This window comes from Callospermophilus lateralis, chromosome 3, assembly GCF_048772815.1.
Source record: "Callospermophilus lateralis isolate mCalLat2 chromosome 3, mCalLat2.hap1, whole genome shotgun sequence".
In the NCBI taxonomy this organism is placed as follows: domain Eukaryota; kingdom Metazoa; phylum Chordata; class Mammalia; order Rodentia; family Sciuridae; genus Callospermophilus; species Callospermophilus lateralis.
The window spans coordinates 73,966,179-73,984,841 of record NC_135307.1 but is presented as its reverse complement, the minus strand read 5'-3'; the positions used below and the strand labels follow the sequence as shown (position 1 = coordinate 73,984,841).

At 36.5% G+C, this 18,663-nt stretch overlaps 1 protein-coding gene across 2 annotated transcripts in view; it reads left to right on the top strand.

The window, feature by feature from the left end:
* The window catches only part of Peli2 (pellino E3 ubiquitin protein ligase family member 2), a 174,884-nt gene extending 157,357 nt beyond the window's left edge, over nt 1-17,527 (top strand). For both annotated transcript variants that reach the window (XM_076850452.2, XM_076850451.2), the window contains 3 exons: nt 7,475-7,672; nt 9,073-9,261; nt 12,785-17,527. In XM_076850452.2, the coding sequence (XP_076706567.1) occupies nt 7,475-7,672; nt 9,073-9,261; nt 12,785-13,351 (954 nt within the window). In that variant the 3' untranslated portion in view covers nt 13,352-17,527. The remainder of the gene's footprint in view (nt 1-7,474; nt 7,673-9,072; nt 9,262-12,784) is intronic.
* The last annotated feature ends 1,136 nt before the right edge of the window (nt 17,528-18,663 follow it).

The window sequence follows — 18,663 nt, the reverse complement described above, 5'->3', positions numbered from 1 at the left end:
TTTAACTTCAAGTTAGGAAGAACTTTCTAATTCTTAAACAGAACCCACAAAGCACAAAAGAAATGATTAATAAATGTTGGGCTTTAGATAGATAAATTTCTGTGTGGCCAAAATATAATAAAAGTAAAAAAAAAAAGATAAATGGGAAAATATTTACAGTTCATATTACAAAGGGTCTTAAACATGTGAGGTCCTCCTAGAAATCACTAAGAAAAGACCTACAGTTGAATAGGTTAATCAGCAAGGAACCAGACAGGGGAAAGGAAATATGTCTTAGCTAAGAAAGTGCATTGAACTTCACTTTTTAAAAAAGGAAATGTGAGAAAATCACACAGAGATAATATTTTTTACTTACCAGATTAGAACAAATCTAGAAGGTTTTGTCAAGGATTTGGGGAAATAGACACTCTTTTACCTGCCATAATTGATATGACCTCTATGGGATAGTGATTTAGAAATGACTATGAAAATATGAAATACTTACATATGTTGACTCAGCTCCTGTCTTTATAATGTCTTCTCTTTCTCGAGATTCAGCTCAGAGATATCAGTACATAAATGCAAAATGACTTTGTACAAAGTTCTTGCTCAAAGCATTACTTAAAAAGCACCATGGAAGTGTTTCAAGGAATTAATTAATTTAAAAATATGATTATGCTATTCATTTGGATTTTGTGGTATTTATAATATTTTAAATTTATAGTTTGTTGTGATTTTATATTTATTGTAAATAGATGCTTTCTCTCATTTAAAAAAAAAAATATATTGTTTAATAGCTAAAAACTAGAAATAACTGTAAAGTCCTTTAGTAGGAGACCAGGTCAGTAAATCTGAGAAGAGCCATACAGTGGACTTCTCCACAACTGTAGCAAAGAAAGGCTCCATGTATAAACTCAAAAAAAAGTTCTAACATATAAAATTGGATAAAATTAATATTATTAAATACATTGAGTCCTACTGATATGTTAGATTCAATTAAGATTGCTTGATGTTAAATATTAGTAAATAATGATGTTAAATGTTAAATATCACATTAATAATAAATATTACAACAGTTATTAAATGTTAAATTAATATTGTTAATGGTTTAAATAATGCTTATATGAGTTAAAAATCTCCCAAAAGGTAAACAAGACATTCACAAAGCAGTGGGGAAGGGGTCTGGGCAGGGGGTATGCAGGAAGATAGTTCATACTTTTTGGTTTTGGAACCATATGGATGTGTTAGTTGTTTTAAAAAAAAAATGATCTTAGATGAAAGACATGGTCATAAAATAAACATAGTATTCTAAGTGCCATTTTGGACTCAAAAGTAAGATTCATCTTATTTTAAGCAAAATAGTAATGGTAATTTTACTCTCTATGCCTTTCTATTATATAACCTTCTAAATGTCCTTTCTTCTCAATCTACCAAAGAAAACCCTCTTCCTAAATAGGAGGATACTATCCTATTCTTCCCTGGTGGTGTTTTTATGGAACTTTATCATGATTTTTTAAATATTTAACAAAATTATGCATTTTCTACTTATAAGCTTTTTTACTATTTATAGTGAAGATTATAAGATTTTTATGTAAATAGGGGAAATTCCTACAAATGAAAAAATGAATCAAAACTATATTACCATTGTCACCACTAAAATCAATAATTTCAAGTACTACTAAAACATAAGACATTGAATTTTTTTAAAGATACTTAGCAAATTTCACGTAGTATTCTTTAGTGACATGTTGTGACATAGTGTATTCTACACTATTATACAATTACATTCTATTCTCATTATTCACTTCCTACCTTCTCATCTCTGCAGAATGAATTAAAGTTTTAGTTAGATTTTTTAGTTTCCTGTTATTAATTTCCAAGTGCTTCATTTTGTTACCCAGAGTATTAGAGCACTCAAGATTTAATAAAATTAATAGGCATTTTTTTTAACTGCAAGTGCATGGCAGCAAAGATTGCAATGACCATTAGTATACTCTGGTGTACTGCCTTGAGTTGCTAAAGCACCTGCTCTGTTAGCCACTGTAGCTTTAGCATCCTTCCTGCAAACACCAGTACTGGAGAGGCAGTGGCAATCTTTGTATGATATGGACCTGGATCCCTTGACATGGGCTAAGGGACAACCCTCAAGGTTTCGTGGACTGTGCAACACCTTGTTAATTTCATAGATTAGAAATATGGTTCTTCAAAAGAAAAAGAAACTCAAATTAAACTCAGAGAAGGCATTAGTAACAGCAATAAGATTTAGGTCTCCTGAGTTCTTGGTCCTCTACACAGTACTAATGCAACCTCTTTAAAAACATAGTAAGCTGAAAAGAATTCGTATATTTCTTGAAACATAACATGTTTTTCATTTTTACTCAAGCGATCAGATTCCATTCACAGGGTAACTGGATGTGTTAGAGGATTAATGTCAGAACATTTGAAGTAACTCTGAGAAGACCTTGAGAAGGCAAGCTTGTTTTCATGTTTACCTCCTCATAACAAGTTATATGTCCAAAGCCCAAGTATAGACCTTGATGTAGAGAGCCGTTCATGTTAGTTGCTCCCGTTAGAGTGATATCTAGGTTAACTGAGTATTTAAAAGAAGAATACCAGAAAAGGACCTTGTACTCCATGTCCCATAGTGGAAGCAGAGAGTAGGCTCAGAGCTTAGCAATATTACTAGCTGAGGGGAAAAAAGAAAATCAAAACTAGATCTGGATTTAAGGGAGCAGGATTAAGGGCAAGAAAATCTGAATTAATATGGTCAAATAAGATCTTAGTAATTATTTTCTGGAGTAGAGGTAAAAAAAAAAAAAAAAGAAAAAGGAGTCTGCAATAAAGTAAATATAACTCTGACTTCTCAGTTTCAGTCTGTGAACCTGGGTGCTACAGTGCCTCACATTTTGGGTTTCTTCTTGTTTGTTTTTTAATTGACTTGGTTTATTTCAGTTTGTGATGGTAGCATTTAATTAAGATCCATTTAGTTAGAGAAAATGTTAAAGAATATCTTCATTTTTCAGAAGTTATTTCTTTAAAATTTACTTAAAATTGCACCTCCAGGGCTCATGTGTATGTGCATGTATCTCAGAGGATTCAAACTCACTGTCATAATCCCCCCAGTCATCATTGTATTTCTTGGGCGTCTATTGTGTTGTATACTCATCTGGGTCCTGCAGCTAAAAAGCTGAGGCTCCCTCTTGTGCATGCAGCCTGTGTTCTGGAAGAGGGAGAGAGACATTTCGTCAGAGAAAGCAGCAAGTGGAAGAGCTCCAAGTCAAGAGCAGAAACAAGGAAGAGGGAGTAAAATTAGATGAACTTGGAGCGACCAATAGAAGCTGAGAAGGAAGACCTTCAGGTCAGGTCAGGAGTCTGGGTTTTATCCTAGGAGTTTTGGAAAGCTGTTAAAAAGATTTTAAACAAGAGAGAGATAATCTCTTTTATATTTTTGAGATATCTCTGTGTATGGAGAATAGTCTAGGAGTCAAGGATGAAAAAAGGGATTTGGGAGGCTAAGGTAATGGAGTCCCAAGTAAGAGATGGTGATGACTCGATGAGATGGGGAAAATGGGAAGATAGAAGGTATAATTGGAGGTACAGTGGATGAGGTTTACAGAGGGATAATGTGGACATGGAAGAATGAGAAGAATCAGGATAATTCTTAGGTTTTTACTGAGCTAATTGAATGCCAGTCAGTTTTTGCCAAGGGAAAAATCTAAGGGTTGAAGGTGGATCAGTGTTCTGTTTGAAGCATATTATATTTGAGATGCTTGTTAGGACTAAGTGGAGATTGGGTGTGTCAGTCTGAAAACTCAGGGGAGAGATCAGGACTTTTTGACTAATGAATGGAATTTGATGAGATTGCCTAGAGAAAGAACAGAAAGAGGAGGAAGGTGACTGGACATATTTTGCCACTTTAATACCAGGGACAGATGTGCTGGCTGATTATAACCTCTGGATTTAGCAGTATATTAGTCATGGGAACCTTAGTATGAGTGGATTCAGTAGAGGTGAGGGGAGGGAATCCCAGCTAGGGTGGGTTTAGGAAGGAGTTAGAGATGGGCAAGGAAAAGGAGGTGGTATCTGATGACAGATTTCCCAGGAAGTATTGCTGATCAGTGAATCTGAGACACAGGAGGAGGAAAGCTTTCTCAAGAAGAGAGATTAGTGTTGCAAAGCTGTTGTCACTGTGCTCTATGAGCAGCAAAATGTTTGTAACAGTACAGAAAGTGATAGGCTGGAAATTGAAATTTTTATAGCATTTTGGCATTGCTGAGACATGCAAGCAAAGAACCATTTTTCTACTGCTTGTTTTTTATTATTTTTTAAAGGTATCAGTGAGGTTGGAATTTTTAACAAAAACAAGTCTGCTCCTCCAGCCACAGTTTGAGAAGTTCCAGAGATAGGATCCAGTATGAAGGAGTGAGTAGTAATTCAGGAGAGAGGGACAAGCAGAAGCAAAATTCACAGGAAGGGAAGACTGTTGACTACCAGGCTCTTTGCAGAGATGGGTCTTGGGTAGTAGCAGCAACAGTTGAGTCTTATCATAAGAGTGAGGCTGTAAAATAAAGTTATAGATGCAGGGGAAGGGGAGGAGAAATGAGGGACACACTCCCAGTGCTTCATGCCACCCTGCTTGAGCTGGCCTCAACCAACATCCAGGCAAACCCTTACTTTTCTGATACACACACACACACACACACACACACACACACACACACACCCTACCTATATATTTTAAAATACATTGGTTGGAGTAAAATATTTGCTACCACTACTATTTGAAAACTAGCACTCTGACTCTCAAAATGAAATTCAGAAGCATTTTGGCCTCTATACTATATGAATATCAGATGAAATTCATCTTGGCCTGTCTTACAAAACTGCCTTTAAAAAAAAAAAAAAAAAAAGTGGAGCTGATCTAGCAGCGAGAAGAAAGGCATGCTGCAGACTTTCCACACTGAGTGAGTTTTCAGTAAGAAAGTAACTTAGATTTTTTTTTTTTAACAAAAGCAGCATGTGGCTTGTGTCCTAAAGTATAAATTTTACTAGAACTCCAGAGGTTAGATGTAAATGAAAGTGAATTGATGAAAAAATCTTATCTGGCCAGTCAGATAAGATCGTGGCTTAAAATAATTGATCCTAGCAGAATGTTCCAGTTGGATTAAATATCATGTTTTAGAGTCAATTTCCATTAATTCATGAAGAAATTAATATAATAAATTTGGATGAACTCAGAAAGTGGCCTTCTAGAGGAGAATAAATTTTGTAGACAGGAAGGAGCAGAGGTTGAGGGTATAGCTCAGTAGTAGAACACTTGCCTAGCATGCAGGAGGCCCTGGGTTCGATCCCCAGTGCTGTAAATAAGAAAAAATAAGAGAAGAGAAGGAGTAATTGTGTGGCATTCTAAAAGAGCACAGTTTAGCTTTGAGCTTAAAAATTGAGAAATGAACATGGCTTGATATAGCTGTGCCTTAGAAGGCAGTTAGGACACAGACTGTCATTTGTGGGGCCTCCTGTTTTGTGATATGACCAGGGGATTTTGAACTTTTCAATTTATTTCACTCCTAAACTATATTGAAACAGAGGTTCAGGACAGGTACTGGAGTAGGCCTTTTTTTCTCCTATATGCTTTTCTGTGTTTGTTAAATATTTTGCAATAGGTATTTGTTACTTTTCTAATTGTTTTTATTATAATTTTTGTGGAGGAAAAAAATCACAGCATCATGGACCAATAGAGATATTGAGCTACACATCCAGCTTCTAAATGAATCTAGCAAGATTGTACAATCTGAGAAAGATAAATTGTATGATTTGATTTTATAATCTCCCTAATTTAAATGTTGTATTTTTTTAACGAGTCATTTTTTTTAAAAACCTGAAATGCACACATTCAGGCATTATACATCTATTCAAGTTGATGAGTTTCAGTAAAACCAGAGAAGTTTAGTTTATTCCAGGCATATTTCATTAGAACAAGAAATTAAGAGTTGTAAAAAAAAAAAAAATGAGAACATAGATGCTTGTTGTTTTGGTTTTATAGGGTTAGTCAATGCATGAGAAAGTGTATGAGAGATTTAAAAAAGAAACAGTAATAATGTTTCAGGAAGGAAGTAGAGCTAAGTGATACAGGGTATTTTTTCTTTACTTCATTCATTTGGATAAAAAAAATTTTACATTGCTTATGTTTTAAACGGAATTTTATGATAAGAATAAAAATACCTTAGAAATTGACTTTCAGAGCCTTATACATATATCTCAGAACTCCGGTGTACCCTCCATTAGCAACTTCAGAATCAAAGTCACTGTTGCTAGGAGCGGACATTAAAATTATATTTGGTGAAAAATTCTTCATTTACATATAAGTGATTTTGATTTAAGAAGGCTTTTTGGTACATAATAACATTTATCACTTTTCAAGTTATACATTCATAGAACATCATTATATAAATGTTTTAAATTCTATCTTGAGGATTTCCTTAGTTTAAACAAATACAATTTCCTAGTTCACAGAGAAAGCAATACCTGTTTTATTTGAATTTACTGAATAGGAAAAGCTTTGTTAAAGAACTCTTAAGATCTTCCTAATGAAATGTATTCTTTCTGGAAGCATTTAAATCTTGCCAAGCAGAGTAAACCAATATAACAATATTAGCAACTTTTTAGATTTTCCCCAGAGAAGTATTTTTTCCCAAAAAAAAATCCAAACTTGAAATGCCAAGACCAGCTTTTAAGTAAGTCTTTTATTTGGCTACATCCCAAGCTTTTGGCTGACTTGTATAAGCCCTTTATATGATTCTCAGACACACTGAGTAATGGCAGTAGACATTTTTACTCTGCATGTGGGTATGGGCTGTTGCTGCTCAGTGCTGTGAGTCACCATTGGATTTACTTAGGAAAGCCATTTTCAGGAGCTGAGCAAGGAGAGGGAGGCAAGAGTTCCTTTGTTTAAAAACTTGCTTTTCTCTAGATATAGAAAAAAAAATTTTCAAAGAATGATTTGCTATAAAAGTGCTTTTTCTACCCAGAACCAGGAGATAATCTAATGTGTGGAGGATGATCTAATATTTTCCTCCAGAGTAGAAAATTAATCTTTCTCTTATTATTTAAAATCTGATGGTCTAAGCAACAGGCATAGCATTTCAGTTAAGAAAGATAAAAACTTCTAGAGATTTGCTAAATGATATGTGTGCCTGTGTACAACAATTCCAGTATTGTGCATTCAAATATGTGGTGAGGGTAGATCTGATATTAAGTTTTCTTACCTCGATAAAATAAAATTGACAAAGTTTTTTAAAAATCTAGAGATGGGGTACCATAATTTCTTCCCCTTAGTTAAATAGGAAAAAGAACGCAACTGAAAGTTTTTTACTAAATTCCGATCCTCAGGGCAGAGATAATGAATGATGAAGGGCTTCTGAATACCCATCACATGTGAAGAAAGTATGGTAACCTGACTTTTTAAGCAAATCATGAGTGTGTTTGATTCACTCAGGTGGGCAGATCAACAGAAAGCCCTATTGACTTCGTGGTCACAGATACCATTTCTGGTGGTCAGAGCAATGATGAAGCCCAGATCACTCAAAGCACCATATCAAGGTTTGCTTGCAGGATTGTGTGTGACAGAAATGAACCTTATACGGCGCGGATATTTGCAGCTGGCTTTGACTCTTCCAAAAACATATTTCTTGGAGTAAGTACTGGTAATAACTACAAATTTCAGGAAAAATACTCATTGTTAGATATAGAACATTTAATGGAGACCAAAAATTTGCTTGTGATGCTTCTAGTTAGATTTTGAGATTTTAGTTTTCAGGTGGCCTGTTTGAAAAACTGTTTTTAAAAAATCATTTAATCTGGCTCCAGTGGCTTAGACAGGAGGTTCACAAGTTCAAGACTAGCCTCAGTAATTTAGCGAGACCCTAAGCAACTTAGGGAGACCCTGTCTCAAAATAAAAAAATAAAAAGGGTTGGGGACTTAGTGGTGAAGATCCTCTGGGTTCAATCATCAGTACCAGAAAAAAACTCTAATCAATGATTAGATGATTAATAGTATTTTGTAAGAAAACAAAATGGCTATGGCTTGTTGGCTTAATATATTAATAAAGTCATTTTTTCATGATTATTCTTTTTCCTATATCCAAAGATTAAACAAACAACAGTTATTGCTTGTTATTTGTTATGTTTGCTCTGTCAACTATAATATGTACATTAACTACTTTTTAAAGTGTAAAAATTACCATTATGCATATGTATTTACGGTGGATTTAAGAGGTTTATTTCAGGAAGAAAAAGTAGCCAAATCTAGATAATTACAGTCGAAGGAAAATGTTAGTGAGTTATTCATTCACTCATAAATGTTTTCCTAAGTATTTTCTGTGTTCCATACTGAATTATAGATATGGTCTCACCGAGAATTAAAAAGTCCATATCTTTATAAGTTTCCTTATAAATGAGCCCCCCAAGTTTTATTGAATGATCAGTTTTAATATAGTTCCTTCTCAAATCAATATTATTTTTGCAGGATAGGAAAAAGAAAAGAAGAGGGGAATTACAGTGGCACAGGCAACCAAGAGTGTCTGTCCTGCCACTTATGCCTTCTGCCTTTGAGTATATAAATGCTGATTTGTAAGAAGACAAAATGGCCACTATTTGTTGGCTTAATGTTTTTTGAAATTTTGTACCTTTAATAAAGTCATTTTTTCTTGAGTATACTTCTTTCTATATCCAAATAATGAATGCATGTAAAGCATTTTTAGGAAATAGGATAAAAGCACGGCACAAGTGCAACCAAAGAAAGAAAACAGATTCTTGGATTCATGCAGGGTATGGGGGAATCTGATGGAGATGCCCAGGCATCAGGGATTTTTCTTAAGCTCCTGAAGTGAATATAATGTATACCTAGTGATAAATAATTTATCTATTTTACCACATCTTTCATATTGTCAGAATAATTGCATATTTTATCCTATTATTATTAGCTTTAAGTAGCTCCCCTGTACCCCTACCTAGTATTTTAAAGAGACTCCCCAATTCCCTCATTTTGAATGTTACCTTAGCGTATTTTTTTATGGTCTGTGATGTACTCTCCAGGAAAAAGCAGCAAAGTGGAAAAACCCTGATGGCCACATGGATGGGCTCACTACAAATGGTGTCCTGGTGATGCATCCCAGGGGAGGCTTCACTGAGGAGTCTCAGCCTGGTGTCTGGCGTGAGATCTCTGTCTGTGGAGATGTGTACACCTTGAGAGAAACCAGGTCAGCCCAGCAAAGGGGAAAGCTGGTAAGTGGGTCCTGCTCTAGGACACATACCAAACTACAGGAACTCACTCTGGACCGTCATTTTCCACTCCCCTGAAGCTCAGAAAACCTTTGTACAGGTCTAAGTGCCAAGCCCCCTGACCCACGAAAATGAGAATTCTTAAGTTCCGAAAGTTAGAGGGACATGGCCGTCCTTGTGTTAATGTTTAAACTCGTTCATAGTGGCCATAACTTACCTTTTGCTCCTTAGTATCTTAAGAGCATACTCATTTATTACCTAACACACTACAAAATTCTACTTAAATCCACTCTAAGGAAAATGAACTTAAATTTAGAGTAAAGCTTTATTGATTTGCAAAAATCCTGAGTAATCCAGGACAAGTTGATGACATTTTTTAATTAGAGAATGATACAGACTTTCTAGAACTAAGAATCAATTAAGTTTGCTTTTTTCCCCTTAAGTTCATAGTAAGAAATGAATATAGAATTGCTATATAATTTTTTCCAAAGTCATAGTTACAGCTTTTTACTTGATGATTCATATACTGTATTGACCTGGCTTGTTAATGCTTTCCTGCAGTTCTCACCACTTAGAGTCAGGCCCTAGAGCAGTTGGTTTGGAGCCGTTTCTTCTCTGGAGATTAATTATAATACCTTAAATGGGAAGCTTTTGGTTTCTGATCTTGCCAAAAGTTTGTGGCACAGCTTCCAAATACTTCTTAGTACACTTCACAGTTTGGACTTCAGTTAATTGTTAAGTTGGAGCAAGAGGAAACAAATGCCTTCTCTAGATGCTAGAGAAGAGGAAGTTCTTCAAGATCCCCTTAGAAAAATATAGAGAACGGAGGATGTGAGCTAGCATTTTGCAGGGAGAAAAATGATAATCAAATATTACTATTATAGAGAAGACGGGATTCTTTTTGTAGACCTGGTTTGCTGTTCTCTCCAAAGTGTTTGTTTTAGCAGAGTTGTTGCTGTTATTTCTATTTCACACCATAGTTTAGCCATTGGCATAGCGTCTGCATCTATAGTAAATCCTAGTCTTGGAGCATCATGGCTGAATGCATATGAAAAGCATTTTCCTAGAAAAGCCAACCAATTCAATAAGTTTTTTTAAATACTTTCCAAGAAATTATAAATAGGAAAGGTAATATGAATGCAATTTTTCCAAAAACCTTTTTTTTTTTTCTGGTTATCTGGTAGTTTTATATAAGACTGACCTAGATCAGCCGAACTGGCTAGTAATCATTACAACAGCAAGAATTAGAAAGCAGCAAGTGGTTATTGGGTGCTGGCATTATGTCAACACTTCAGACTTCAGCTCATTTACCCTGTACCACAGCTCTCCAAGGAAAGAAGAATCAGTCCATTTTATGGCTAAGGAATATTTGGCATGGATAAGTTAAATGCTTCCCAGCATCACAAGATTCAGAGGTGACTATAGACAGGGTTTAAATTCAGCTCCTCCTGGCTGAGAGTCTGTGGTCCTGACTGCCACTCAGTACCATCTCTTGGGAAGCCACACTTAGCTCTCACCAAGAGGGTTTGCACAGATCATTTGCCTCCTGGTGATTAGAAAGCACATCCTGGACTCCACAGAGAGCTCCTTAGGTCAGGAGGGCATGCCACAGAGTGTTCCTTATCCACTCTGGTCCTTATAACGTAGTTTAGATAAATGTGTATGCCAGGAAATTTTGCCAATGCTGCTGAAAAGAAACCATTCCAAAAATGGCTTCTGTTGATGGGTGGGTTGTACTAAAGAGAGACTAATTTTGAAATTAGTCCCTGTAAGTAATGCATAGATCTGTGTTAAACTGTAGACATCTTCCTCAAATCAGGAGTTCACAGCTCTTGGATTTTATACTTGAACATCCATTCCCTGTGCCTCTTAGCTATTGCCCCATGGTATTCTTGGTTGAGGCGCATTCATCTTCTTTGCCTAGAAAAAGAACCCACCCTAGCTGACTCTACCTCCTCTCCTCTGAGACCCCTCCACCATCTTTCAAACATGCAAACCGATTTTTACAAGGCCACCGAAACCTCCTCTGACTCCCTCAGGCATGCAAGACCAGCCAGCTCTTCAGCCTGGCCCAGCCGTGCCAGAGCCCCAGCCTGGTCACCTAGCTTTGACTTCAAGTTAACTGTTGTTCCCTCAGCACTTTCTGCTGAGCATTCTTGTGCTTCCTGCACGTGTGCCTTCCTTGTAGCCCACCTCCTGACTCCTGATGTCTTGCTCAAATCTCTGTTCAAGGAAAACACTTTTAAAAACCATTGCTCACCTTCTAACTTCATTACAGTAACAGCAGCAGCTGTTTATGAAGTATTTACTGCTTGCCAAACCTTATCCTAGGAACTTTATTTGTATTAACTTATTTAACCCTCATGATCGCCTTTTCTAAGTTTTACAAAGAAACTAAGGGATAGGGTGCTTCAGTAACCTGCCCAGGGTTATACAGTTGCTAGATGACAGAGTCAAGCTCAAAACTAAGTAGTAAGCTCCAGAGTCACAGTCTGAGCCACAGTGAGGCTGTGGCCTCATGGCTTTTGACTGGCCCTTCCTCACTCCTGGGTCTAGGAACGTCTGCTTCCCACTGAAGAAGAGGACTCTGTTTTCTTGATTTTGGTACGCTCAGGGCTTAGCATTATCTGGCAAAGGAGGCAGAGGTCAGACTCCTGCTGACCACGTCCAACAGTGCTGCTGTCAGCTGGTCATCAGTCTTGTAAGCACTTGGTACACAGCACAGACATCCTTTGAAAACAAAGGCTCATAGTGAAAACTTCAGCTTGGTCCTTAGAAATGAGGATGAAGGACAGATTCAAGGTATGTGGGAAGCTAAATGTCGCCAGGAGAGTGTCAGACACTTCAGTAATGATTTCAGCCCCAAAGGATCTTCTGCATTGGCTCTGGTCTAAATGAGTATGAGTCTTTTCCACTTTTACTGGTGGGACATCTCTGTCCTTTAATGAGATCAATGATTAATTATATTATCAACTTAAGGAGTAAAAAATAAGAGTCTAAGCTGAGCATGGTGGTAAATGCCTGTAATCCCCAAAACTCAGGAGGCTGAGGCAGAAGGATCACAAGTTCAAGGCTAGCCTGGGCAATTTAGCAAGACATTGCCTCAAAAATGAGAATAAAAAGAAGTGCTAGGGATGTAGGTCAGTGGTAGAGCACTTGCCTAGCATGTGTGAGGCCCTTCAATCCCCAGTAGCACCAAAAAAAAAAAAAAAAAAAAAAATTATTTTTTCAATTTAAAGAGATTTGTGAAGTTCATTAAAATAACTGCTGTATTAACTGAACCTAGGTGTTTTGTGCTCGAGGCTTTGCATCCTGGACATATATATTGTCTAATATTTAAATGAGAAAACTGAAGCTCAAGGGGGGTAGGTTACTCCCCTAGTCCTGTTTGAAGTGAGATAAATTTCCTCCCTGGGTCTTCTTCAAAACTGGTTTTCTATTTATTTTGAGAGGAAAGTCAGAGTGATTTGCTCCATGGTTTTCAGGATTTTGCTTTTAAAAGGCATGTCTGTCAAACCCATTGTAGGTGGAAAGTGAGACTAACATCCTGCAGGATGGCTCCCTCATTGACCTGTGTGGAGCCACTCTTCTGTGGAGAACAGCAGACGGTCTTTTCCACACTCCGACTCAGAAACACATCGAAGCTCTCCGGCAGGAGATCAATGCTGCGCGACCCCAGTGTCCTGTGGGGCTCAACACCCTGGTCTTCCCCAGCATCAACAGGAAAGAAGTGGTAGAGGAGAAACAGCCCTGGGCATATCTCAGCTGCGGCCATGTGCACGGGTACCACAACTGGGGCCATCGGAGCGACACAGAGGCCAACGAAAGGGAGTGTCCCATGTGTAGGACTGTGGGCCCCTACGTACCTCTCTGGCTTGGCTGTGAGGCAGGATTTTACGTAGATGCAGGACCACCAACTCACGCTTTCACCCCCTGTGGACATGTGTGCTCAGAAAAGTCTGCAAAATATTGGTCTCAGATTCCTCTGCCTCACGGAACTCACGCATTTCATGCTGCCTGCCCTTTCTGTGCCACACAGCTGGTTGGGGAGCAAAACTGCATTAAATTGATTTTCCAAGGTCCAGTTGACTGATACCCTTGACAGCCATCTACTATTAACAAGTTACTGTGAAGATTTTGCCACTAACTAGAATTCTACCTTTTTGTAATGCTGTTTATTAGGGAGAGGGTGGACTGAGACTGGGAAAAAAGGGGGGACACAGTGATGAAACATGGCAGGAGTTGAACAGATACCAGTGGTATGTTGCATGCTCAAAACAGCAGCATCGTCATTGAAGTCTGCTTGATTAAACCATAATATCTGTGTAATAATTGGATTTCAACTGCCAAGCTTTTATTTTTAACCTTGGGCTTTTAACCAAGTTTTTTTTTTTCCTTTGTAAACTTGGACAAGATTTTACAATATAGAAGAAATTTATTTGAAAGTCACTGTAAACGTGCAGCCCTCCGTGCTGTGTGGGATGGCGTTACCCAAAACATGTACGGTGTCTGGAGTGCCTGACGCAGCTAGGGTGGCGCTTTGCACAGGACTGGTGAACAGGAGACCTTAGGCATAGGGGCTTGTTTTGAAATCCGGGGCATTTTTCTAATTTATTTTTCTGACTCTCTTGGAAGGACAATATTCATATATTGTGGGATTTTTTTTTAACTTCAGTGGAATTCACTTACATAGTCATTCATCAAATACTTGGCATTTCAAACAAAGAATTTTTCCATAATTTCTTAGTCTGCCTTTTGTTACTTCTGCCTGATGTGGTTTGTCCCTTACCCTCATCTTATATGGCCAGGACTGTTTGATTAAAAAACAGCAGCTCTTAAAAGTTCTTTAATGGAGGGTGACTATTACAGCAGTTTTCATGGCCTAGGTACTATAATACCAACTTTATCTGCATATTGAATTATTTAAGATTTAAGAGTGATTAAAATTACACTGTTATTTTTTAAAACCACTTGTTGGGGTTTTATAGGGTTTCTTCTTCTTCTTCCTCCTCAAGAAAGCCAAAATTCTATGAGCCTAAAAGCAACAAATCACAATGATACAGTCATTTTTGTTCAGTCGCTTTCCACCATCTGTCACCTTCCCTTGCTGTGAAAGAAGCCCTTTAAGTTTTGAAAATGTTTGCAAATCAAACTAAATTTAAATGTGATCATTAGATATACACAAAACCAAGTGGTACATCTGCAGAGATAATTTGAAATTTCTGATTTTTGAGAGCAAATGAGTGTTTACTGAGAAATAATTAAATCAGAATTTCATATGAGCTCCTCCATCCCTCTCTGTTAGTTTCATTTCATTTTGATTAATAATTCTTGGATGCTCATTCTCTGTGCTTGGTACCAGAGTATCACTGCTCCCAGAATGCAGAGAATCTGTAGCTAATAATAGGCCCCTGCTCGTGGAGCAAGCATTCATTTAAACTAACATCCTCATACATGGACCATCAAAGATTTGATTTACATTTTCTAACCTTTGTAAATATATGTAATTTATATGATTCTAATGTACTATATTCATACTTGAATTGGTTTTTCCATATTTTGCCTACTGGCAAATAGTTTGCCTATTTCCCGTCATTCTAACCTATTTGAAATACTCTTTTCCTTAAAGTGATAAGATTTATTACTCTTAATTGCTGCTGCTTAATTTGACTTAATATTTTTAAAGTTCAGCCTGTCAGTTTTAAAATAGCTTTATTTTTCAACGGAGATCATTGTTGAGGATGAGATATTTTTGTTTTGGGTTTTCTTTTGGTAATTTTTAAGTGATGTAAAAATCCTACAGCAGTTTTCTTATTAGTAGCTTCCTCTATTCTGTATATCTTACTCTACCTGCAGACAGAAAATGAAAGGAAAAGATGAAATTGCCTAGAATAGTATATTAAGTGCCATCTGATCTAGCCAGAATCTCTGATGACTAGCTTTGTTGATAGAGTTGTCTTTTCAGCCTATGAATCTATGGGCTCTGAAGAATGATAAAGGAGGTACTTGTCCCTTTTCTTGTTTTATAGCTAGAGAGTGGTTTGAGGGTTCTTGATACTCCAGGAGTATCTTGTAAGGTAAATGGTCTTGTACCCAGAAAGGCTGATTTTCACCTACCAAAAGAAACACAACTTTTTTTTCTAGAAAATTATGCTTTGATATCATAATTTTCCACATCAAGGACTATTTATAAATCTAGTACTTCTGCATGTGATATATGCCCAAAAGTAAGGTTACCATCTGAAGTTTCTGATTTTTACTAAACTCAGCTTAAGTGCAAGTTGAAATTTGGGCAGTAAATTCCAAGCTCTTGGAAGGGGTGAGAGTGCCACCTGCTATGGCTACACATCTTTTCCTTTGGCTTCCAAATGAGGTCCTCTCCCACCCTGTTGAAGGAACCTCAGAGAGGTGGCACATCTGTAAAAGGAAACCACACTCACCTAAGCTACTCATATAAGATTCCCTTATAATTTTGACTATTGAGATTTTTTTTTTGAAGACTTGAAAGCAACTTAGTTTGTGAAAATAAAAAACTCTAGCTCACCAAAGTAGAGTAATACAGTTGAGTAAAGGTCATGTCTCCAAGGTCACTTCTTGCTTTTATGTCAGGCTTTTATGCCCCACTCGACCACTTGTACACATAAGGAATCCAATTGTCCCCGTCTCAGCCTGAGATGCCTTTTTCAAATAGGTTTCCAGAAGCAAAACTCCAGTGATGTATTTCCATAGATATTTTTCTTTCCAGTTGTTTAGGTCAGTTTACTACAAAAAAAAAAAAAAAAAAAAAAAGGATTCAGAGTGGATGGGGGACAACTCTGAGTATTTTTCTAGACTGAAATTTTTTATTAATAATCGGTGCTGCCGGGTCATGCATGCTGCAACTCTCAACATTTCCCTTATTTGGTTCAGCTTTTTGCAAAAAGGGCTACAGGTCACACTGCAGAGTTTTAAGCTTTCTGGTGGATTTTTTTTTTTTTACCCCAACTATGGCCCAAAAGAATTAAAAATCTTTTAATATAAATAGAGAACATATTTATCATTCCTCAGTAGTTAATTAGAGTTTGGTACCTTTGTGCCTCAGGGAAGCCACGTGATATAACTGGTTATAGAATTTCAGGGTTAGGGTTTAAGGAAAGGAGAAAGCCATTGGAAAACTGATGGGCTCCATTAAGGAGACTAATGAATCTGGATGCAGAAATGTGCCAGGAACTGGCATAAACATGATTGTAGTAGAATTTATTTTCCAGTACCAATAGGAAAATCATTTTAAGTTATTATATATACTGTATTAGGAAAGTTGAGGTGAACTCTTCCTAAAGCTTCAATGCCTTTTGTTTTTGCTGACATAGAAAAATCTCAAACCTTTGTTATTTGGGAGCTCAGTATTGTTATTTGGGCACTTTTGAGAGTTTAAGGAGCACATTTTCTACTTAATTTATATGTATTATATGTTATAGAATTGTTACCTGCAATTCTTGGATTTTGTTCCACTTTTCTTTTTGAAAGCCATTCTGTCCTTTGGATGTGCACAGGAGGTGTGGTCACACCATTCATTGTGCTGGATGAACACCTGCTAATGTCATGTGATCTTGCCGCATAACAGTGGCATTTCTGATAGAAAAAAAAAGCATGGGATTTTGATTTTAAGCCAGACGCAGGTCCATTCCCTTGGGTGTTACTCTTATATCCCCATAGTTTAGCCTTTGTGGGGCAAGATAATGAAGTTCTTCCTGCAGCTGTGGACAGAGAACACCACCCTGTTGTCATTTATGACCCAAAGGTCAATGAGACAACTTCAGGGTCTTTTTAAAAGAATGTCTTTTTAAAAGCATTGCTGAAGCAGTAAAAAAAGAAGGTTCAGTATTTTCTTTTTAATAAAACTTACACCCTTTCAAATAAATTTTCACCCTCGTGAAGAACCCCTAAATGAGGATAGGGGCAACTATTTTTCCAGTTGTACGTAACCATTTCTTAACATGTTTCTAAGCAAACAAAAAATAAACTCAATGAAAGGGAAGTGTTTCATTTTTAGCTAAGATGGCAGATTGCTTCTCTGTATTGAATAGTCTAGAAGTTAAGGGGGTGGTCATATTTACCATGTATAGTGTTATGAACAGTTAAATTTTATGAATATATTTGTAAAATTGTTCTTTTATATTTCATGTCAAATTAAAAAATTTATTTCTTCACTATTGTACCTGTGGAAATACAAGCCATTTTACAGGAAAAATCTTCAAAAACTATTAAACAGATCTCACTATGTTTGTGAGTCATTTGTCTTCAGACTCTGGTTGTCATTGGGTTCATCAGGACATTCATCAGGATAGTAGGAGGAAGATACAAATGTAGGTTTGATTTCTGCATTTCTCAGACTTCCCAGTTAATCCCAAATAGTTGAGTTTATTATTAATTGTTTTATACTCTGCACAATACATATTTAAATCTGGGTTCTGAAAATCAAAAATTTATTAAAGTTGGTGCTTATATTATCGTTTCTTGGGACATTTTATCACTGCCAAATAAATCTAATTTCTAGGAAAATTTAACCTGGATGATAGAATTAATTTTCTTCATGGTCATTATAGTCATGTTACTGCTTTTGTAACAGTCTCTCTTCATTTTTAACATAATAAGGATTGTATTAAAGCCTTCAAGCCTTAAGATGGTGTTTCTGTCATAAGAAAATATATGCATGTATGACAGTTTTTTTCCTCATCCCATTGATATTCAATGATTCTTAGTATTATTGAGGGAAATAGATTTTTATTTCCCAAAAAAATGCACTTATATAATAAGGTTTTTATTTAAAAAGGTAAGTGTTCCATACTTTTATCAAATCTAAGATGCTATGAATTATAAGATGTGTTACTATAGAAAAACACATCCAGTTATAATTGTAAGATATATCCCATTCAGCAAGGCACCAAAACTGTGTACGGTGGGGGCCTGTTAACAAATGGAGCTAAGACAACTGGATATCCACATACTAAAGAATGAAGTTGGACCCCTACCATTGACCCTAAATGGATCACAGAGCTACAGCTATAGAGTTCTTAGGAGGAACGGGGTGTGTGTGGAGGGGGAACCTTGTGACCTTAGTCAATGATTTCTTAAGATTCTACACCAAGAAAACACAACAAAATGAAAAAGGAGGTAAATTGGGCAACCAAAATTTTAAGTTTTGTACATTATTAAGAGAGTAAAAAACTCGTAAAAAAGAAAATAAATATGTGAAGCTCAGATTGGCAAGGAACCTGTGTCCAGAATTGTGAAAAAAACTCTTATAATTCATTAGTTAAAAATACAACTCCACTAAATAATGGTCAAGTATTTCAATAGACTTTTTACAAAGAAGATACACAAATGGCCAGTGAGCCCATGAAAACATGTTCAACATCATTAGCC